Raw genomic sequence first — 24,332 nt, 5'->3', positions numbered from 1 at the left:
TCTGGTATCTTTTGTTTCATTTTAGCATAGCGCTCCTTCGATACACGTCTTGCCTTGTACTTTGAGTTATGTTTGTTTGTATTTTCTTCTGCCTCATCAAGAATAATACTTTCTTTTGCATCCTGAACAAAAAAATATATTACTTGTTGCTTAATCATATTATAACTAAAGATGTTCATAAAACTGTACCCACCAAATAAATTTTTGTACTTTTGTCCTTGGGTTCAAGTACCAGTTTCTGTTGGAAATCCTTTATCAACTACAGAAATTAGAAACAGAGTTTATTTCAGCCGTAAAATTTATAAATGTATTGTGTGTAATAATCAATTTAATTACAAATGGATCAACCTCTTCTTCCACCCTCTTTCTCTTTCCCTTTTCCTTCCTCTGCACATCCACCTGCGCAGCAAAAAAGAATAAGAGAAATCTAGAAAAAATATTTTAGTATTAGAAAATTAATTGCGACTGCGATATTTCCACTGTATACACTGAAAAACAACACACAGAAGGAGTCAGTTTTTCCCCATCCGCCACCTTCCTTGGCCTGCCAACCTTCCTTCTTACCGGAGTACTTCCTTGTTCCCCATCCACCTTATTTTTTCTCGGCCTGCCTACCTTCTTCCTCACTGGAGAACCACTCCCTTCTTCTGCCTTTTCCTTCCTTGGCTTGGGAGTCGGCTTCTCTGGGTAGAGCTCATATAGTATAAAGTCCGTGACTTCCACCGCTGATCGGAATAATCCCTGTGATTCCCTATGAATGAAATACTGCAGTAACACATCAAGTAAATGTTGTCAATGTTCTTGGGAAACCATGTGTAGAGTTCTCAATTTCTAGATGCATGCTCCGAAAAAACCAGCTTGTTCAGTTCAAAAAATTAATGGGACTTACTGAATCATATCTCATAGTTGCACGTCGCCGTCTCTCTATAGTCCACCCTTCGGTTCTTTGCCTAATTGTGTACCGATGACTCGTTTTGGGTGGAATGAGTTGGTCAGAAGTATACTACCATCAAGAAAATTAACCATTTACCAATTTTCTACAAAACCCATTTGACATACAAGATGATACGAGAGATTTAAGCGACAGAAATATTTACTAACCAGTTGGATGTTATCAGCTAAGACCAGAAGATCCTCTGGAAGGGTAAAAGAAACTGTGGCTCTTCCTGCTACTGGACATTTCTGTCGTTTCTTAGGTTGCTGCTGGTGCCCCTACACACATCAAGCTGTAATCTAAAAAACCTAGAAAAAATTTGATATATATATATATATATATATATATATCTATGCACATATATATGCAGATTGTGGACGCACCATTTGACTGGGTTCGTATGGATGGACAATTTCTTCATCAGGCCTTCTGAAAGAAATGGGGACAGCTGCCACGGCCTCAGATGCAATATTTTCTCCTTCTGCAGCTAACCGTTCTGCCTCGGCTGCTTCGCGTGCTTTCTTCTCATTCTCTTCTTCTTGCACCTTCGCTCGCAACTCCCTTACCCTTTTCTGTTTCAAGGGGGAGCGTGTTAGTAAATTTATTTTAAAAAAACCCACCGGATCCTTCGCGTATCTGTATAGTTCGATACTTACTCCGACTATAGCTCGTACTCGATCAATTAAGTTTGATGCTTCTGATCCTTTAGAGGTTGAATTTCGGTTAGATGCACCTGCCTCTTCATGTCGTTCAATGTGTGGCTGTATTTCGGAACCAGTGAGTTCTGAACTCTCAATTTTTGTATGAGACATGTTGTAAATTGAGAGAGAGATAGGGAGAGAGAGAGAGAGAGGGAGAGAGAGGGACACGCACAGAGAGAGATAGGGAGAGAGAGAGAGAAATGTAAATTGAGGATGGCGGCGTTGGATATTTTATTACATATATCTTTTGTTTTTTTTTTTTTTCCCCTTATTTTAGAGTAAAAGAAACATATTTTATTACATTTTATATTTTTGTCTTAACCTAAAAAATTATTAACTTTTATTTTTTTCCGTCCATCTACGTCTCTTTTCTCTTTTTTCCCTCTTTCAATCCATCCCCTTTGCCCACTAATAAATCTGACCAATTAAAGCTAAAAAATCTGCAATTATTTAATAACAAATATAGTTTTTATCTCAGCCTACTAAGCCTTATATATTATGTGTGTGTGTGTCTGTATATATTTGTAATAGCATAATATTTTCATATATATATATATATATTCACATATTGATAATTAAATAATGCCCTCTGGTAAAAATTTTGAGCACAAATAAAAAAATAACTTTTTGTCTTATTTTATTATAAAGATATTCTTGATACACATTTAGTTTTTCATTATCAAATATTTTTTTTCGAAAAAATATATACACGTGTGAACAAATAAATAAAAAAATATATATGTGAATACAACTTCGAACTAATCTCAAATCCTTCTATGCCATGAAAAAAATATAAATTCTTATATTTAACTTAACACGTATATGATTTTTAACTCTAATCGTGGTGTTTATTAATGTCGCGAGAAGATTTTCGTTCTTTTCTTTTGTTATGAAAAACAAACAGAATTCGAGACTCAACATGGTTACCAATGCAGTTGTCTATCACATGACTTCCCTAAATAGCAAAAACTTTCATATCAATGTCTTAGGTTGCAAAACCATTAACTTCCAGCATGCTAGCATTACAGTGCCAGATGAAAGTCGTAATACATAAGCCACCTATTTGGTTCGATCAAATGGGATCGCCATCAGTGAGTCCGTAATCTCAACCGACGGTGACTGCATCTCCATCGGAGACGACACTAGAAACTTGAACACGACGAAGGTTGTGTATGGATCTGGTCATGGAATAAGCATACGTAGCATTGACAAGTATGACAACGAAGAGCCTGCGGAAGGGATCTCAGTTGTGAATTGTACTATCAGGAACACCACGAATGGTGTGAGAATTAAGACTTGGCTCTCCACTCCAAAAAGGTTAAATGTGTCGAAGCTGCACTTCGAGGACATTATCGTAGGAAGTGTCGGTGGTCCAATTTTTATCGATCAGCAATACTGCCCACATAATTTGTGTAAATTGCAGGTACGTATAACCATACATAATTTGTTTGATTCAACCTAAAACTATGATCAAACTTCTCATATATATATATATATATATTGCATTCTTTTTTAGGAGATCCTCATTTTTTTAGATTAGAAATGATGTTTTCAAGAATATTCGCGGCACCACTACAACTAAAGTGGCGGCCAGCTTTTCTTGCAGCATTGCCCTGCCGTGCGAGAATATTAAGATTAGTGACATTAACCTCCTATACAGCTGAACGGAAGGTCATGCTACATTTGCATAACATAAAGCCCAAACTTTATGGTAAGCTGAACCCTCTTGCGTGCAAAAATTATGCCTAGGTTTCCACTTTAAGTTGCCCCTATGTATAGCTCTCTTAGAAAGGAGCTAGCGATAATTATTCAAGTGCGTTATGAATGAAGATATATTTTTGACTGAAAGTTTTGTACTTACCGTGGATTTGCATTAGTGGATTATTGGGTCTCTAGATGTATAAGTGAGTTTAAATGAAATGAGTTGAAATTAGGATGCTTTATGTTCCCTTAGACAAATTAAATATATAGAGGTCTGCAAGTTGCTCAAAGCAAGTTCATTAGGGAATTTTGAGTAAAAATATCCCGAGCCTTCAAAATTGAAATACTTAATTATATAGAAGATAAGCAACAACATAAAAAAAAAAATATCTTATGTGTTTTATTCCACTTTCATGAATTATGTTGCGCTTGCTAATTAATAAATATTAGAACTAGTTAAATTTTCGTCAATCATCAAAATCAATATCATAGTTAAAAATAATCTTCCCCTTTTTTCTCGATGCATGACAATACTTAATTTTATTTCTTTAAAAATCAATCTAAAGTTTGTATGAAGCACTCAAATCAAGAATATCTTCGTCCTACAACATGCTTCATGTGCATGTAGTATATCTCATGCTTCTCCGTTCTATAGACTTATATCTCTGTGCATTTGAAACACGTAAAGTTTAACATGTCTACATATATAAATTCATGTAGACGAATAATTTGTTTTGCACTTGCAAGAGATTTAGAAAGTTTTGAATCATATTATTTTACAGAAAGATCTCCCTTTTGGTAAAACAACGCGAATTTTGCCTAATATACTTAAAATTGTTGAGGAACATTGATTGTAACGATGACGAAGATGATTACGTCATTACAACATGGAAGATGATAATGATGGTATGTACCTTAGCGCAAACTTTTTTTTTTTTTTTTTAAATATCATTTTAGAATTTTTATTAACTCCCAAATTTAAATACATAATCTAAGGCCAATAATTGATGTTAGAACTATGAGCAGTTACTTTTCTTTATACGTAAGTTTCCAATTGCAATGTTTTGTTTTAGTAAGTTTAACATGAAATTACTTGCTCTTTTATTCAGCAGGTCTCCAGAGTCGTTGCGAATTTTCGTCTTCCTAATGTACTCTAGGACAGTTTGTAAAAACTGATACAGTTAGCGAATTTCCAACCCCTTGACTTGTAACTTGAAAAAAATAATCCAATTTACCAAAATCAAGGAGTTTACGGAGAGAAGAATTTTTGATAAAAAATATGATTACAAAATTTATATATTCTTAGTTAATAAATTGTATATGTACAGTAAAAGATATCTTACACATGATATTTTGAATTGCTGATTCTCTTTTTTTTTTTTTTTTTTTTTTTTTTTTTTTTTTTCTTGCGAAAAATGTATTTAATATTTTAAATCTAATATAGGATTGTCAATGAATATGGAAATTTTATAAAATTTTGTAGTTTTAGTTAAATTTTTAATTTCGTACTTATAATTAATTTTAAGGCTTAACTCCTACATTTATAACTTAATTAATGATATATGTACAATATTCAAATTTGTTTTTATTGGCACAAGATATAAAGATAAGGTTTATAGAAAAATGATTTCTGTTTATATCCCAAATTTATATATTTTCCTTCTGCTGAAAGTAAAATGCTTTTTGACTGCTCTCCAGTAATATTACAGGTAAAATTATCTACTGAATTAAATGCTATGCATTTTGCGTATCTATCATGTCCAAAACTGAACACTGAAATGCATGGACCTTATTACCTATTATTATTTACCCCTTTTTTGTTTTTATTTAATTAAAATAACTTCCTTATATTAATTTCTCTAATCCATCTTTATTTTAAAACCTGTATTACGTATATTAATTACAAATAATTAATTTCTTTTTTACTTTTCCTTTCAAGTGTGTAAATGTAGGATGAGTTGTTTTTACAGTGTGTGAGCATTTGGATGAACTTTTATATATAACCAATGTTAGACTTATATAAATTATGATAAACTCTATTAAGTTGGAGACACCATTAATTACTAAATCTTTTCTTTCAATCACACAGTACGTATGCATGTCTTCACAAGGATGGCCATATATATTTTATGATGAGCATAGTACATGTGTGTAACGTGGGTATTAGATATGACTATAGTTTTTACTAGGCAAGCGTACTTAAAATGCATATATCATATGTAAATTGTGTCATCATTCATAGACATGCATGCTGCTAGGTATATTATATGTAATGAAATGAAATGAAATTATATGTAAATTGTATTAGCATACTCATAGGTGTATTATATGTTCATAATGAAATTATTAATACCAAGTCGAAATGACAGCAGAAAGAGATGTGTAATGATAAAGAGTTTACTCCAATGAAAATTTCTGAAAATTTAAGAAGAAATAAAAGATTTAATCTAATCAAAATGTCCAGATATTTAAAAAAATACAAATGATTTAATGTAATGAAAATGTCTGAAAATTTTTAAAAATATCAATAGGGTGATAAGAATCAACGATGATTGAATCGACAAAGACCCTCCTTCATTATTGACTCCAAATCTGGACAGCTTTCTCCAGCAAATCCATCAATTTGAACCCTTAACGACTCTAGTTCTTCATCAGTGGAGCCAGTAATTCCGTTGGCAGAACTCGCAACATCAATTTCAGGCCTAACAACATCATTTTTAGACTTAACCTTTTCATCTACTAAGTTCATTAGCGACCTGAGACCTTCATCTGCAGAAGTAAAAACAGTTTTCTCGTCGGGTTGCATCATTAGCATATTAGAGTTCTCCAATACCATTTCGCCTCCAATGTTCATCGTCGTTCTTTCTATCTCGTCATTGCCAAAGCTTATTACTGGCGCATTCCCTGTTTCATTGATGCCCCTTTTTACTGCTGCCTCTCCATCCATTGCTGCTGTAACAATTGAGTCAATGTTATTAATATTACTGTTAGGTTCGTACCTAAGATGATCATTATGTATAGATAGAATAATATCAACAAAAGATAGCTCGTATGCGCATTACTTAATTAGTTCAAAATCATATTAGATTTAGTCCTAAAATGTTATGATAGTAAAACATTGCTATAAGTTTTCGTACTTAGTTGATGTGAGATTACATTCTAAACAAACACTTAAGTAATGTACATATATCTACATATAACATCAACTAGGTAACATATAAATATGTGCATATATATTACTATAGGTTCTTGTACTTAGTTGCTGTGCATTGCATCCTAAACAAACACTTAATTACATGCATATATATATATATGTATGTATAGATGCGTAGGTCTATGTACATAGATGTGTATATCACACTACATGTATAAATATATGCGTATCTCGATTGTCATTCTCTCTTTCTGGTATGATAAATTCTTCGTTACCAGTCATGCTTTTGTCTTTCTCTGTTACCAGACATCAAACACTCATTATACGTAAAAGAAAAACACTTCAGTTTGTGCACATATATAGATACAGACATATATATATATATATATATATATATATCACCTCAGCTACGCGCATATATAATATGTTAATACCTTGATTGGCTTTCTCATTTTCTGGAATGACAAATTCTTCATTGCCCATCGTGCTACTTCCCTCATCTGCTACCAATTATGAAGCATTCATTACATTTAAAAGCAAGAATAAAAGCAATATATACACAATACATGGTCGCCAAAGTATGAGCGTTAGTGGTTTTAGGTATAGCTTGAAATATATATCACTATCCATTTGTTGAGTTAAGGTAGACTTACAAGTGGTTCTAGGTTTAGATCGATGGAAGAGTTGGAGGTCCTTCTTGGTTTTTCCAGAAAAACCACCAACGTCTAACTTTTGCTCCCCCTCATTATTATTTCTCCTGTACAGCTCTTCTACATAATTCTTTTTAGGCTGCAGCATCTTCTCTCTAATTTTATGCATGTTCGTATTTTCTTCTCCCTCATCAAGAATAATACTTTCTTTTGCATCCTGAACAAAAAAATATATTACTTGTTGCTTAATCATATTATAACTAAAGATGTTCATAAAACTGTACCCACCAAATAAATTTTTGTACTTTTGTCCTTGGGTTCAAGTACCAGTTTCTGTTGGAAATCCTTTATCAACTACAGAAATTAGAAACAGAGTTTATTTCAGCCGTAAAATTTATAAATGTATTGTGTGTAATAATCAATTTAATTACAAATGGATCAACCTCTTCTTCCACCCTCTTTCTCTTTCCCTTTTCCTTCCTCTGCACATCCACCTGCGCAGCAAAAAAGAATAAGAGAAATCTAGAAAAAATATTTTAGTATTAGAAAATTAATTGCGACTGCGATATTTCCACTGTATACACTGAAAAACAACACACAGAAGGAGTCAGTTTTTCCCCATCCGCCACCTTCCTTGGCCTGCCAACCTTCCTTCTTACCGGAGTACTTCCTTGTTCCCCATCCACCTTATTTTTTCTCGGCCTGCCTACCTTCTTCCTCACTGGAGAACCACTCCCTTCTTCTGCCTTTTCCTTCCTTGGCTTGGGAGTCGGCTTCTCTGGGTAGAGCTCATATAGTATAAAGTCCGTGACTTCCACCGCTGATCGGAATAATCCCTGTGATTCCCTATGAATGAAATACTGCAGTAACACATCAAGTAAATGTTGTCAATGTTCTTGGGAAACCATGTGTAGAGTTCTCAATTTCTAGATGCATGCTCCGAAAAAACCAGCTTGTTCAGTTCAAAAAATTAATGGGACTTACTGAATCATATCTCATAGTTGCACGTCGCCGTCTCTCTATAGTCCACCCTTCGGTTCTTTGCCTAATTGTGTACCGATGACTCGTTTTGGGTGGAATGAGTTGGTCAGAAGTATACTACCATCAAGAAAATTAACCATTTACCAATTTTCTACAAAACCCATTTGACATACAAGATGATACGAGAGATTTAAGCGACAGAAATATTTACTAACCAGTTGGATGTTATCAGCTAAGACCAGAAGATCCTCTGGAAGGGTAAAAGAAACTGTGGCTCTTCCTGCTACTGGACATTTCTGTCGTTTCTTAGGTTGCTGCTGGTGCCCCTACACACATCAAGCTGTAATCTAAAAAACCTAGAAAAAATTTGATATATATATATATATATATATATATCTATGCACATATATATGCAGATTGTGGACGCACCATTTGACTGGGTTCGTATGGATGGACAATTTCTTCATCAGGCCTTCTGAAAGAAATGGGGACAGCTGCCACGGCCTCAGATGCAATATTTTCTCCTTCTGCAGCTAACCGTTCTGCCTCGGCTGCTTCGCGTGCTTTCTTCTCATTCTCTTCTTCTTGCACCTTCGCTCGCAACTCCCTTACCCTTTTCTGTTTCAAGGGGGAGCGTGTTAGTAAATTTATTTTAAAAAAACCCACCGGATCCTTCGCGTATCTGTATAGTTCGATACTTACTCCGACTATAGCTCGTACTCGATCAATTAAGTTTGATGCTTCTGATCCTTTAGAGGTTGAATTTCGGTTAGATGCACCTGCCTCTTCATGTCGTTCAATGTGTGGCTGTATTTCGGAACCAGTGAGTTCTGAACTCTCAATTTTTGTATGAGACATGTTGTAAATTGAGAGAGAGATAGGGAGAGAGAGAGAGAGAGAGGGAGAGAGAGGGACACGCACAGAGAGAGATAGAGAGAGAGAGAGAGAAATGTAAATTGAGGATGGCGGCGTTGGATATTTTATTACATATCTCTTTTTTTTTTTCCCTTATTTTAGAGTAAAAGAAACATATTTTATTACATTTTATATTTTTGTCTTAACCTAAAAAATTATTAACTTTTATTTTTTTCCGTCCATCTACGTCTCTTTTCTCTTTTTTCCCTCTTTCAATCCATCCCCTTTGCCCACTAATAAATCTGACCAATTAAAGCTAAAAAATCTGCAATTATTTAATAACAAATATAGTTTTTATCTCAGCCTACTAAGCCTTATATATTATGTGTGTGTGTGTCTGTATATATTTGTAATAGCATAATATTTTCATATATATATATATATATATATATTCACATATTGATAATTAAATAATGCCCTCTAGTAAAAATTTTGAGCACAAATAAAATAATAACTTTTTGTCTTATTTTATTATAAAGATATTCTTGATACACATTTAGTTTTTCATTATCAAATATTTTTTTTTGAAAAAATATATACACGTGTGAACAAATAAATAAAAAAATATATATGTGAATACAACTTCGAACTAATCTCAAATCCTTCTATGCCATGAAAAAAATATAAATTCTTATATTTAACTTAACACGTATATGATTTTTAACTCTAATCGTGGTGTTTATTAGTGTCGCGAGAAGATTTTCGTTCTTTTCTTTTGTTATGAAAAACAAACAGAATTCGAGACTCAACATGGTTACCAATGCAGTTGTCTATCACATGACTTCCCTAAATAGCAAAAACTTTCATATCAATGTCTTAGGTTGCAAAACCATTAACTTCCAGCATGCTAGCATTACAGTGCCAGATGAAAGTCGTAATACATAAGCCACCTATTTGGTTCGATCAAATGGGATCGCCATCAGTGAGTCCGTAATCTCAACCGACGGTGACTGCATCTCCATCGGAGACGACACTAGAAACTTGAACACGACGAAGGTTGTGTATGGATCTGGTCATGGAATAAGCATACGTAGCATTGACAAGTATGACAACGAAGAGCCTGCGGAAGGGATCTCAGTTGTGAATTGTACTATCAGGAACACCACGAATGGTGTGAGAATTAAGACTTGGCTCTCCACTCCAAAAAGGTTAAATGTGTCGAAGCTGCACTTCGAGGACATTATCGTAGGAAGTGTCGGTGGTCCAATTTTTATCGATCAGCAATAGTGCCCACATAATTTGTGTAAATTGCAGGTACGTATAACCATACATAATTTGTTTGATTCAACCTAAAACTATGATCAAACTTCTCATATATATATATATATATTGCATTCTTTTTTAGGAGATCCTCATTTTTTTAGATTAGAAATGATGTTTTCAAGAATATTCGCGGCACCACTACAACTAAAGTGGCGGCCAGCTTTTCTTGCAGCATTGCCCTGCCGTGCGAGAATATTAAGATTAGTGACATTAACCTCCTATACAGCTGAACGGAAGGTCATGCTACATTTGCATAACATAAAGCCCAAACTTTATGGTAAGCTGAACCCTCTTGCGTGCAAAAATTATGCCTAGGTTTCCACTTTAAGTTGCCCCTATGTATAGCTCTCTTAGAAAGGAGCTAGCGATAATTACTCAAGTGCGTTATGAATGAAGATATATTTTTGACTGAAAGTTTTGTACTTACCGTGGATTTGCATTAGTGGATTATTGGGTCTCTAGATGTATAAGTGAGTTTAAATGAGAACGAAATGAGTTGAAATTAGGATGCTTTATGTTCCCTTAGACAAATTAAATATATAGAGGTCTGCAAGTTGCTCAAAGCAAGTTCATTAGGGAATTTTGAGTAAAAATATCCCGAGCCTTCAAAATTGAAATACTTAATTATATAGAAGATAAGCAACAACATAAAAAAAAAAAAATCTTATGTGTTTTATTCCACTTTCATGAATTATGTTGCGCTTGCTAATTAATAAATATTAGAACTAGTTAAATTTTCGTCAATCATCAAAATCAATATCATAGTTAAAAAAAATCTTCCCCTTTTTTCTCGATGCATGACAATACTTAATTTTATTTCTTTAAAAATCAATCTAAAGTTTGTATGAAGCACTCAAATCAAGAATATCTTCGTCCTACAACATGCTTCATGTGCATGTAGTATATCTCATGCTTCTCCGTTCTATAGACTTATATCTCTGTGCATTTGAAACACGTAAAGTTTAACATGTCTACATATATAAATTCATGTAGACGAATAATTTGTTTTGCACTTGCAAGAGATTTAGAAAGTTTTGAATCATATTATTTTACAGAAAGATCTCCCTTTTGGTAAAACAACGCGAATTTTGCCTAATATACTTAAAATTGTTGAGGAACATTGATTGTAACGATGACGAAGATGATTACGTCATTACAACATGGAAGATGATAATGATGGTATGTACCTTAGCGCAAACTTTTTTTTTTTTTTTTTAAATATCATTTTAGAATTTTTATTAACTCCCAAATTTAAATACATAATCTAAGGCCAATAATTGATGTTAGAACTATGAGCAGTTACTTTTCTTTATACGTAAGTTTCCAATTGCAATGTTTTGTTTTAGTAAGTTTAACATGAAATTACTTGCTCTTTTATTCAGCAGGTCTCCAGAGTCGTTGCGAATTTTCGTCTTCCTAATGTACTCTAGGACAGTTTGTAAAAACTGATACAGTTAGCGAATTTCCAACCCCTTGACTTGTAACTTGAAAAAAATAATCCAATTTACCAAAATCAAGGAGTTTACGGAGAGAAGAATTTTTGATAAAAAATATGATTACAAAATTTATATATTCTTAGTTAATAAATTGTATATGTACAGTAAAAGATATCTTACACATGATATTTTGAATTGCTGATTCTCTTTTTTTTTTTTTTTTTTTTTTTTTTTTTTTTTTCTTGCGAAAAATGTATTTAATATTTTAAATCTAATATAGGATTGTCAATGAATATGGAAATTTTATAAAATTTTGTAGTTTTAGTTAAATTTTTAATTTCGTACTTATAATTAATTTTAAGGCTTAACTCCTACATTTATAACTTAATTAATGATATATGTACAATATTCAAATTTGTTTTTATTGGCACAAGATATAAAGATAAGGTTTATAGAAAAATGATTTCTGTTTATATCCCAAATTTATATATTTTCCTTCTGCTGAAAGTAAAATGCTTTTTGACTGCTCTCCAGTAATATTACAGGTAAAATTATCTACTGAATTAAATGCTATGCATTTTGCGTATCTATCATGTCCAAAACTGAACACTGAAATGCATGGACCTTATTACCTATTATTATTTACCCCTTTTTTGTTTTTATTTAATTAAAATAACTTCCTTATATTAATTTCTCTAATCCATCTTTATTTTAAAACCTGTATTACGTATATTAATTACAAATAATTAATTTCTTTTTTACTTTTCCTTTCAAGTGTGTAAATGTAGGATGAGTTGTTTTTACAGTGTGTGAGCATTTGGATGAACTTTTATATATAACCAATGTTAGACTTATATAAATTATGATAAACTCTATTAAGTTGGAGACACCATTAATTACTAAATCTTTTCTTTCAATCACACAGTACGTATGCATGTCTTCACAAGGATGGCCATATATATTTTATGATGAGCATAGTACATGTGTGTAACGTGGGTATTAGATATGACTATAGTTTTTACTAGGCAAGCGTACTTAAAATGCATATATCATATGTAAATTGTGTCATCATTCATAGACATGCATGCTGCTAGGTATATTATATGTAATGAAATGAAATGAAATTATATGTAAATTGTATTAGCATACTCATAGGTGTATTATATGTTCATAATGAAATTATTAATACCAAGTCGAAATGACAGCAGAAAGAGATGTGTAATGATAAAGAGTTTACTCCAATGAAAATTTCTGAAAATTTAAGAAGAAATAAAAGATTTAATCTAATCAAAATGTCCAGATATTTAAAAAAATACAAATGATTTAATGTAATGAAAATGTCTGAAAATTTTTAAAAATATCAATAGGGTGATAAGAATCAACGATGATTGAATCGACAAAGACCCTCCTTCATTATTGACTCCAAATCTGGACAGCTTTCTCCAGCAAATCCATCAATTTGAACCCTTAACGACTCTAGTTCTTCATCAGTGGAGCCAGTAATTCCGTTGGCAGAACTCGCAACATCAATTTCAGGCCTAACAACATCATTTTTAGACTTAACCTTTTCATCTACTAAGTTCATTAGCGACCTGAGACCTTCATCTGCAGAAGTAAAAACAGTTTTCTCGTCGGGTTGCATCATTAGCATATTAGAGTTCTCCAATACCATTTCGCCTCCAATGTTCATCGTCGTTCTTTCTATCTCGTCATTGCCAAAGCTTATTACTGGCGCATTCCCTGTTTCATTGATGCCCCTTTTTACTGCTGCCTCTCCATCCATTGCTGCTGTAACAATTGAGTCAATGTTATTAATATTACTGTTAGGTTCGTACCTAAGATGATCATTATGTATAGATAGAATAATATCAACAAAAGATAGCTCGTATGCGCATTACTTAATTAGTTCAAAATCATATTAGATTTAGTCCTAAAATGTTATGATAGTAAAACATTGCTATAAGTTTTCGTACTTAGTTGATGTGAGATTACATTCTAAACAAACACTTAAGTAATGTACATATATCTACATATAACATCAACTAGGTAACATATAAATATGTGCATATATATTACTATAGGTTCTTGTACTTAGTTGCTGTGCATTGCATCCTAAACAAACACTTAATTACATGCATATATATATATATGTATGTATAGATGCGTAGGTCTATGTACATAGATGTGTATATCACACTACATGTATAAATATATGCGTATCTCGATTGTCATTCTCTCTTTCTGGTATGATAAATTCTTCGTTACCAGTCATGCTTTTGTCTTTCTCTGTTACCAGACATCAAACACTCATTATACGTAAAAGAAAAACACTTCAGTTTGTGCACATATATAGATACAGACATATATATATATATATATATATATATCACCTCAGCTACGCGCATATATAATATGTTAATACCTTGATTGGCTTTCTCATTTTCTGGAATGACAAATTCTTCATTGCCCATCGTGCTACTTCCCTCATCTGCTACCAATTATGAAGCATTCATTACATTTAAAAGCAAGAATAAAAGCAATATATACACAATACATGGTCGCCAAAGTATGAGCGTTAGTGGTTTTAGGTATAGCTTGAAATATATATCACTATCCATTTGTTGAGTTAAGGTAGACTTACAAGTGGTTCTAGGTTTAGATCGATGGAAGAGTTGGAGGTCCTTCTTGGTTTTTCCAGAAAAACCACCAACGTCTAACTTTTGCTCCCCCTCATTATTATTTCTCCTGTACAGCTCTTCTACATAATTCTTTTTAGGCTGCAGCATCTTCTCTCTAATTTTATGCATGTTCGTATTTTCTTCTCCCTCATCAAGAATAATACTTTCTTTTGCATCCTGAACAAAAAAATATATTACTTGTTGCTTAATCATATTATAACTAAAGATGTTCATAAAACTGTACCCACCAAATAAATTTTTGTACTTTTGTCCTTGGGTTCAAGTACCAGTTTCTGTTGGAAATCCTTTATCAACTACAGAAATTAGAAACAGAGTTTATTTCAGCCGTAAAATTTATAAATGTATTGTGTGTAATAATCAATTTAATTACAAATGGATCAACCTCTTCTTCCACCCTCTTTCTCTTTCCCTTTTCCTTCCTCTGCACATCCACCTGCGCAGCAAAAAAGAATAAGAGAAATCTAGAAAAAATATTTTAGTATTAGAAAATTAATTGCGACTGCGATATTTCCACTGTATACACTGAAAAACAACATACAGAAGGAGTCAGTTTTTCCCCATCCGCCACCTTCCTTGGCCTGCCAACCTTCCTTCTTACCGGAGTACTTCCTTGTTCCCCATCCACCTTATTTTTTCTCGGCCTGCCTACCTTCTTCCTCACTGGAGAACCACTCCCTTCTTCTGCCTTTTCCTTCCTTGGCTTGGGAGTCGGCTTCTCTGGGTAGAGCTCATATAGTATAAAGTCCGTGACTTCCACCGCTGATCGGAATAATCCCTGTGATTCCCTATGAATGAAATACTGCAGTAACACATCAAGTAAATGTTGTCAATGTTCTTGGGAAACCATGTGTAGAGTTCTCAATTTCTAGATGCATGCTCCGAAAAAACCAGCTTGTTCAGTTCAAAAAATTAATGGGACTTACTGAATCATATCTCATAGTTGCACGTCGCCGTCTCTCTATAGTCCACCCTTCGGTTCTTTGCCTAATTGTGTACCGATGACTCGTTTTGGGTGGAATGAGTTGGTCAGAAGTATACTACCATCAAGAAAATTAACCATTTACCAATTTTCTACAAAACCCATTTGACATACAAGATGATACGAGAGATTTAAGCGACAGAAATATTTACTAACCAGTTGGATGTTATCAGCTAAGACCAGAAGATCCTCTGGAAGGGTAAAAGAAACTGTGGCTCTTCCTGCTACTGGACATTTCTGTCGTTTCTTAGGTTGCTGCTGGTGCCCCTACACACATCAAGCTGTAATCTAAAAAACCTAGAAAAAATTTGATATATATATATATATATATATATATATATATATCTATGCACATATATATGCAGATTGTGGACGCACCATTTGACTGGGTTCGTATGGATGGACAATTTCTTCATCAGGCCTTCTGAAAGAAATGGGGACAGCTGCCACGGCCTCAGATGCAATATTTTCTCCTTCTGCAGCTAACCGTTCTGCCTCGGCTGCTTCGCGTGCTTTCTTCTCATTCTCTTCTTCTTGCACCTTCGCTCGCAACTCCCTTACCCTTTTCTGTTTCAAGGGGGAGCGTGTTAGTAAATTTATTTTAAAAAAACCCACCGGATCCTTCGCGTATCTGTATAGTTCGATACTTACTCCGACTATAGCTCGTACTCGATCAATTAAGTTTGATGCTTCTGATCCTTTAGAGGTTGAATTTCGGTTAGATGCACCTGCCTCTTCATGTCGTTCAATGTGTGGCTGTATTTCGGAACCAGTGAGTTCTGAACTCTCAATTTTTGTATGAGACATGTTGTAAATTGAGAGAGAGATAGGGAGAGAGAGAGAGAGAGAGGGAGAGAGAGGGACACGCACAGAGAGAGATAGAGAGAGAGAGAGAGAAATGTAAATTGAGGATGGCGGCGTTGGATATTTTATTACATATCTCTTTTTTTTTTCCCTTATTTTAGAGTAAAAGAAACATATTTTATTACATTTTATATTTTTGTCTTAACCTAAAAAATTATTAACTTTTATTTTTTTCCGTCCATCTACGTCTCTTTTCTCTTTTTTCCCTCTTTCAATCCATCCCCTTTGCCCACTAATAAATCTGACCAATTAAAGCTAAAAAATCTGCAATTATTTAATAACAAATATAGTTTTTATCTCAGCCTACTAAGCCTTATATATTATGTGTGTGTGTGTCTGTATATATTTGTAATAGCATAATATTTTCATATATATATATATATATATTCACATATTGATAATTAAATAATGCCCTCTAGTAAAAATTTTGAGCACAAATAAAATAATAACTTTTTGTCTTATTTTATTATAAAGATATTCTTGATACACATTTAGTTTTTCATTATCAAATATTTTTTTTTGAAAAAATATATACACGTGTGAACAAATAAATAAAAAAATATATATGTGAATACAACTTCGAACTAATCTCAAATCCTTCTATGCCATGAAAAAAATATAAATTCTTATATTTAACTTAACACGTATATGATTTTTAACTCTAATCGTGGTGTTTATTAGTGTCGCGAGAAGATTTTCGTTCTTTTCTTTTGTTATGAAAAACAAACAGAATTCGAGACTCAACATGGTTACCAATGCAGTTGTCTATCACATGACTTCCCTAAATAGCAAAAACTTTCATATCAATGTCTTAGGTTGCAAAACCATTAACTTCCAGCATGCTAGCATTACAGTGCCAGATGAAAGTCGTAATACATAAGCCACCTATTTGGTTCGATCAAATGGGATCGCCATCAGTGAGTCCGTAATCTCAACCGACGGTGACTGCATCTCCATCGGAGACGACACTAGAAACTTGAACACGACGAAGGTTGTGTATGGATCTGGTCATGGAATAAGCATACGTAGCATTGACAAGTATGACAACGAAGAGCCTGCGGAAGGGATCTCAGTTGTGAATTGTACTATCAGGAACACCACGAATGGTGTGAGAATTAAGACTTGGCTCTCCACTCCAAAAAGGTTAAATGTGTCGAAGCTGCACTTCGAGGACATTATCGTAGGAAGTGTCGGTGGTCCAATTTTTATCGATCAGCAATACTGCCCACATAATTTGTGTAAATTGCAGGTACGTATAACCATACATAATTTGTTTGATTCAACCTAAAACTATGATCAAACTTCTCATATATATATATATATATTGCATTCTTTTTTAGGAGATCCTCATTTTTTTAGATTAGAAATGATGTTTTCAAGAATATTCGCGGCACCACTACAACTAAAGTGGCGGCCAGCTTTTCTTGCAGCATTGCCCTGCCGTGCGAGAATATTAAGATTAGTGACATTAACCTCCTATACAGCTGAACGGAAGGTCATGCTACATTTGCATAACATAAAGCCCAAACTTTATGGTAAGCTGAACCCTCTTGCGTGCAAAAATTATGCCTAGGTTTCCACTTTAAGTTGCCCCTATGTATAGCTCTCTTAGAAAGGAGCTAGCGATAATTACTCAAGTGCGTTATGAATGAAGATATATTTTTGACTGAAAGTTTTGTACTTACCGTGGATTTGCATTAGTGGATTATTGGGTCTCTAGATGTATAAGTGAGTTTAAATGAGAACGAAATGAGTTGAAATTAGGATGCTTTATGTTCCCTTAGACAAATTAAATATATAGAGGTCTGCAAGTTGCTCAAAGCAAGTTCATTAGGGAATTTTGAGTAAAAATATCCCGAGCCTTCAAAATTGAAATACTTAATTATATAGAAGATAAGCAACAACATAAAAAAAAAAAAATCTTATGTGTTTTATTCCACTTTCATGAATTATGTTGCGCTTGCTAATTAATAAATATTAGAACTAGTTAAATTTTCGTCAATCATCAAAATCAATATCATAGTTAAAAAAAATCTTCCCCTTTTTTCTCGATGCATGACAATACTTAATTTTATTTCTTTAAAAATCAATCTAAAGTTTGTATGAAGCACTCAAATCAAGAATATCTTCGTCCTACAACATGCTTCATGTGCATGTAGTATATCTCATGCTTCTCCGTTCTATAGACTTATATCTCTGTGCATTTGAAACACGTAAAGTTTAACATGTCTACATATATAAATTCATGTAGACGAATAATTTGTTTTGCACTTGCAAGAGATTTAGAAAGTTTTGAATCATATTATTTTACAGAAAGATCTCCCTTTTGGTAAAACAACGCGAATTTTGCCTAATATACTTAAAATTGTTGAGGAACATTGATTGTAACGATGACGAAGATGATTACGTCATTACAACATGGAAGATGATAATGATGGTATGTACCTTAGCGCAAACTTTTTTTTTTTTTTTTTAAATATCATTTTAGAATTTTTATTAACTCCCAAATTTAAATACATAATCTAAGGCCAATAATTGATGTTAGAACTATGAGCAGTTACTTTTCTTTATACGTAAGTTTCCAATTGCAATGTTTTGTTTTAGTAAGTTTAACATGAAATTACTTGCTCTTTTATTCAGCAGGTCTCCAGAGTCGTTGCGAATTTTCGTCTTCCTAATGTACTCTAGGACAGTTTGTAAAAACTGATACAGTTAGCGAATTTCCAACCCCTTGACTTGTAACTTGAAAAAAATAATCCAATTTACCAAAATCAAGGAGTTTACGGAGAGAAGAATTTTTGATAAAAAATATGATTACAAAATTTATATATTCTTAGTTAATAAATTGTATATGTACAGTAAAAGATATCTTACACATGATATTTTGAATTGCTGATTCTCTTTTTTTTTTTTTTTTTTTTTTTTTTTTTTTTTTTTTTCTTGCGAAAAATGTATTTAATATTTTAAATCTAATATAGGATTGTCAATGAATATGGAAATTTTATAAAATTTTGTAGTTTTAGTTAAATTTTTAATTTCGTACTTATAATTAATTTTAAGGCTTAACTCCTACATTTATAACTTAATTAATGATATATGTACAATATTCAAATTTGTTTTTATTGGCACAAGATATAAAGATAAGGTTTATAGAAAAATGATTTCTGTTTATATCCCAAATTTATATATTTTCCTTCTGCTGAAAGTAAAATGCTTTTTGACTGCTCTCCAGTAATATTACAGGTAAAATTATCTACTGAATTAAATGCTATGCATTTTGCGTATCTATCATGTCCAAAACTGAACACTGAAATGCATGGACCTTATTACCTATTATTATTTACCCCTTTTTTGTTTTTATTTAATTAAAATAACTTCCTTATATTAATTTCTCTAATCCATCTTTATTTTAAAACCTGTATTACGTATATTAATTACAAATAATTAATTTCTTTTTTACTTTTCCTTTCAAGTGTGTAAATGTAGGATGAGTTGTTTTTACAGTGTGTGAGCATTTGGATGAACTTTTATATATAACCAATGTTAGACTTATATAAATTATGATAAACTCTATTAAGTTGGAGACACCATTAATTACTAAATCTTTTCTTTCAATCACACAGTACGTATGCATGTCTTCACAAGGATGGCCATATATATTTTATGATGAGCATAGTACATGTGTGTAACGTGGGTATTAGATATGACTATAGTTTTTACTAGGCAAGCGTACTTAAAATGCATATATCATATGTAAATTGTGTCATCATTCATAGACATGCATGCTGCTAGGTATATTATATGTAATGAAATGAAATGAAATTATATGTAAATTGTATTAGCATACTCATAGGTGTATTATATGTTCATAATGAAATTATTAATACCAAGTCGAAATGACAGCAGAAAGAGATGTGTAATGATAAAGAGTTTACTCCAATGAAAATTTCTGAAAATTTAAGAAGAAATAAAAGATTTAATCTAATCAAAATGTCCAGATATTTAAAAAAATACAAATGATTTAATGTAATGAAAATGTCTGAAAATTTTTAAAAATATCAATAGGGTGATAAGAATCAACGATGATTGAATCGACAAAGACCCTCCTTCATTATTGACTCCAAATCTGGACAGCTTTCTCCAGCAAATCCATCAATTTGAACCCTTAACGACTCTAGTTCTTCATCAGTGGAGCCAGTAATTCCGTTGGCAGAACTCGCAACATCAATTTCAGGCCTAACAACATCATTTTTAGACTTAACCTTTTCATCTACTAAGTTCATTAGCGACCTGAGACCTTCATCTGCAGAAGTAAAAACAGTTTTCTCGTCGGGTTGCATCATTAGCATATTAGAGTTCTCCAATACCATTTCGCCTCCAATGTTCATCGTCGTTCTTTCTATCTCGTCATTGCCAAAGCTTATTACTGGCGCATTCCCTGTTTCATTGATGCCCCTTTTTACTGCTGCCTCTCCATCCATTGCTGCTGTAACAATTGAGTCAATGTTATTAATATTACTGTTAGGTTCGTACCTAAGATGATCATTATGTATAGATAGAATAATATCAACAAAAGATAGCTCGTATGCGCATTACTTAATTAGTTCAAAATCATATTAGATTTAGTCCTAAAATGTTATGATAGTAAAACATTGCTATAAGTTTTCGTACTTAGTTGATGTGAGATTACATTCTAAACAAACACTTAAGTAATGTACATATATCTACATATAACATCAACTAGGTAACATATAAATATGTGCATATATATTACTATAGGTTCTTGTACTTAGTTGCTGTGCATTGCATCCTAAACAAACACTTAATTACATGCATATATATATATATGTATGTATAGATGCGTAGGTCTATGTACATAGATGTGTATATCACACTACATGTATAAATATATGCGTATCTCGATTGTCATTCTCTCTTTCTGGTATGATAAATTCTTCGTTACCAGTCATGCTTTTGTCTTTCTCTGTTACCAGACATCAAACACTCATTATACGTAAAAGAAAAACACTTCAGTTTGTGCACATATATAGATACAGACATATATATATATATATATATATATATCACCTCAGCTACGCGCATATATAATATGTTAATACCTTGATTGGCTTTCTCATTTTCTGGAATGACAAATTCTTCATTGCCCATCGTGCTACTTCCCTCATCTGCTACCAATTATGAAGCATTCATTACATTTAAAAGCAAGAATAAAAGCAATATATACACAATACATGGTCGCCAAAGTATGAGCGTTAGTGGTTTTAGGTATAGCTTGAAATATATATCACTATCCATTTGTTGAGTTAAGGTAGACTTACAAGTGGTTCTAGGTTTAGATCGATGGAAGAGTTGGAGGTCCTTCTTGGTTTTTCCAGAAAAACCACCAACGTCTAACTTTTGCTCCCCCTCATTATTATTTCTCCTGTACAGCTCTTCTACATAATTCTTTTTAGGCTGCAGCATCTTCTCTCTAATTTTATGCATGTTCGTATTTTCTTCTCCCTCATCAAGAATAATACTTTCTTTTGCATCCTGAACAAAAAAATATATTACTTGTTGCTTAATCATATTATAACTAAAGATGTTCATAAAACTGTACCCACCAAATAAATTTTTGTACTTTTGTCCTTGGGTTCAAGTACCAGTTTCTGTTGGAAATCCTTTATCAACTACAGAAATTAGAAACAGAGTTTATTTCAGCCGTAAAATTTATAAATGTATTGTGTGTAATAATCAATTTAATTACAAATGGATCAACCTCTTCTTCCACCCTCTTTCTCTTTCCCTTTTCCTTCCTCTGCACATCCACCTGCGCAGCAAAAAAGAATAAGAGAAATCTAGAAAAAATATTTTAGTATTAGAAAATTAATTGCGACTGCGATATTTCCACTGTATACACTGAAAAACAACATACAGAAGGAGTCAGTTTTTCCCCATCCGCCACCTTCCTTGGCCTGCCAACCTTCCTTCTTACCGGAGTACTTCCTTGTTCCCCATCCACCTTATTTTTTCTCGGCCTGCCTACCTTCTTCCTCACTGGAGAACCACTCCCTTCTTCTGCCTTTTCCTTCCTTGGCTTGGGAGTCGGCTTCTCTGGGTAGAGCTCATATAGTATAAAGTCCGTGACTTCCACCGCTGATCGGAATAATCCCTGTGATTCCCTATGAATGAAATACTGCAGTAACACATCAAGTAAATGTTGTCAATGTTCTTGGGAAACCATGTGTAGAGTTCTCAATTTCTAGATGCATGCTCCGAAAAAACCAGCTTGTTCAGTTCAAAAAATTAATGGGACTTACTGAATCATATCTCATAGTTGCACGTCGCCGTCTCTCTATAGTCCACCCTTCGGTTCTTTGCCTAATTGTGTACCGATGACTCGTTTTGGGTGGAATGAGTTGGTCAGAAGTATACTACCATCAAGAAAATTAACCATTTACCAATTTTCTACAAAACCCATTTGACATACAAGATGATACGAGAGATTTAAGCGACAGAAATATTTACTAACCAGTTGGATGTTATCAGCTAAGACCAGAAGATCCTCTGGAAGGGTAAAAGAAACTGTGGCTCTTCCTGCTACTGGACATTTCTGTCGTTTCTTAGGTTGCTGCTGGTGCCCCTACACACATCAAGCTGTAATCTAAAAAACCTAGAAAAAATTTGATATGTATATATATATATATATATATATATATCTATGCACATATATATGCAGATTGTGGACGCACCATTTGACTGGGTTCGTATGGATGGACAATTTCTTCATCAGGCCTTCTGAAAGAAATGGGGACAGCTGCCACGGCCTCAGATGCAATATTTTCTCCTTCTGCAGCTAACCGTTCTGCCTCGGCTGCTTCGCGTGCTTTCTTCTCATTCTCTTCTTCTTGCACCTTCGCTCGCAACTCCCTTACCCTTTTCTGTTTCAAGGGGGAGCGTGTTAGTAAATTTATTTTAAAAAAACCCACCGGATCCTTCGCGTATCTGTATAGTTCGATACTTACTCCGACTATAGCTCGTACTCGATCAATTAAGTTTGATGCTTCTGATCCTTTAGAGGTTGAATTTCGGTTAGATGCACCTGCCTCTTCATGTCGTTCAATGTGTGGCTGTATTTCGGAACCAGTGAGTTCTGAACTCTCAATTTTTGTATGAGACATGTTGTAAATTGAGAGAGAGATAGGGAGAGAGAGAGAGAGAGAGGGAGAGAGAGGGACACGCACAGAGAGAGATAGAGAGAGAGAGAGAGAAATGTAAATTGAGGATGGCGGCGTTGGATATTTTATTACATATCTCTTTTTTTTTTTCCCTTATTTTAGAGTAAAAGAAACATATTTTATTACATTTTATATTTTTGTCTTAACCTAAAAAATTATTAACTTTTATTTTTTTCCGTCCATCTACGTCTCTTTTCTCTTTTTTCCCTCTTTCAATCCATCCCCTTTGCCCACTAATAAATCTGACCAATTAAAGCTAAAAAATCTGCAATTATTTAATAACAAATATAGTTTTTATCTCAGCCTACTAAGCCTTATATATTATGTGTGTGTGTGTCTGTATATATTTGTAATAGCATAATATTTTCATATATATATATATATATATTCACATATTGATAATTAAATAATGCCCTCTAGTAAAAATTTTGAGCACAAATAAAATAATAACTTTTTGTCTTATTTTATTATAAAGATATTCTTGATGCACATTTAGTTTTTCATTATCAAATATTTTTTTTTGAAAAAATATATACACGTGTGAACAAATAAATAAAAAAATATATATGTGAATACAACTTCGAACTAATATCAAATCCTTCTATGCCATGAAAAAAATATAAATTCTTATATTTAACTTAACACGTATATGATTTTTAACTCTAATCGTGGTGTTTATTAGTGTCGCGAGAAGATTTTCGTTCTTTTCTTTTGTTATGAAAAACAAACAGAATTCGAGACTCAACATGGTTACCAATGCAGTTGTCTATCACATGACTTCCCTAAATAGCAAAAACTTTCATATCAATGTCTTAGG

General features: G+C 33.1%; 4 protein-coding genes across 4 annotated transcripts; all 4 read right to left on the bottom strand.

Annotated features, from left to right (window-relative positions):
* Positions 1-208: 208 nt before the first annotated feature.
* LOC148240397 (uncharacterized) lies at positions 209-1,795 on the bottom strand. The gene is made up of 3 exons (XM_088209536.1): positions 1,591-1,795; positions 1,318-1,506; positions 209-1,212 (listed from the first exon to the last, which is right to left on the bottom strand). Exons 1-3 carry the CDS (start codon positions 1,744-1,746, stop codon positions 1,027-1,029), a joined length of 531 nt encoding a protein of 176 aa, XP_088065662.1. The 5' UTR covers positions 1,747-1,795; the 3' UTR covers positions 209-1,026.
* A 5,118-nt stretch (positions 1,796-6,913) lies between these two features.
* LOC148240396 (uncharacterized) lies at positions 6,914-9,375 on the bottom strand. The gene is made up of 3 exons (XM_088209503.1): positions 8,824-9,375; positions 8,551-8,739; positions 6,914-8,447 (listed from the first exon to the last, which is right to left on the bottom strand). The coding sequence occupies exons 1-3, from the start codon at positions 8,977-8,979 to the stop codon at positions 8,262-8,264; spliced, it is 531 nt and encodes a 176-aa protein (XP_088065629.1). The 5' UTR covers positions 8,980-9,375; the 3' UTR covers positions 6,914-8,261.
* A 5,603-nt stretch (positions 9,376-14,978) lies between these two features.
* On the bottom strand, positions 14,979-16,312 carry LOC148240395 (uncharacterized). The gene is made up of 3 exons (XM_088209527.1): positions 16,065-16,312; positions 15,792-15,980; positions 14,979-15,680 (listed from the first exon to the last, which is right to left on the bottom strand). Exons 1-3 carry the CDS (start codon positions 16,218-16,220, stop codon positions 15,495-15,497), a joined length of 531 nt encoding a protein of 176 aa, XP_088065653.1. The 5' UTR covers positions 16,221-16,312; the 3' UTR covers positions 14,979-15,494.
* A 5,906-nt stretch (positions 16,313-22,218) lies between these two features.
* Positions 22,219-23,805, bottom strand: LOC148240394 (uncharacterized). The gene is made up of 3 exons (XM_088209515.1): positions 23,303-23,805; positions 23,030-23,218; positions 22,219-22,920 (listed from the first exon to the last, which is right to left on the bottom strand). Exons 1-3 carry the CDS (start codon positions 23,456-23,458, stop codon positions 22,735-22,737), a joined length of 531 nt encoding a protein of 176 aa, XP_088065641.1. The 5' UTR covers positions 23,459-23,805; the 3' UTR covers positions 22,219-22,734.
* Positions 23,806-24,332: the final 527 nt, after the last annotated feature.

This window comes from Carica papaya, chromosome 8 (genome assembly GCF_054855325.1).
Source record: "Carica papaya isolate Zhongbai chromosome 8, ASM5485532v1, whole genome shotgun sequence".
Taxonomy (NCBI): Eukaryota; Viridiplantae; Streptophyta; class Magnoliopsida; order Brassicales; family Caricaceae; genus Carica; species Carica papaya.
Note: the sequence above shows the minus strand (reverse complement) of the source record. Positions and strands in the feature narration are given on the sequence as shown.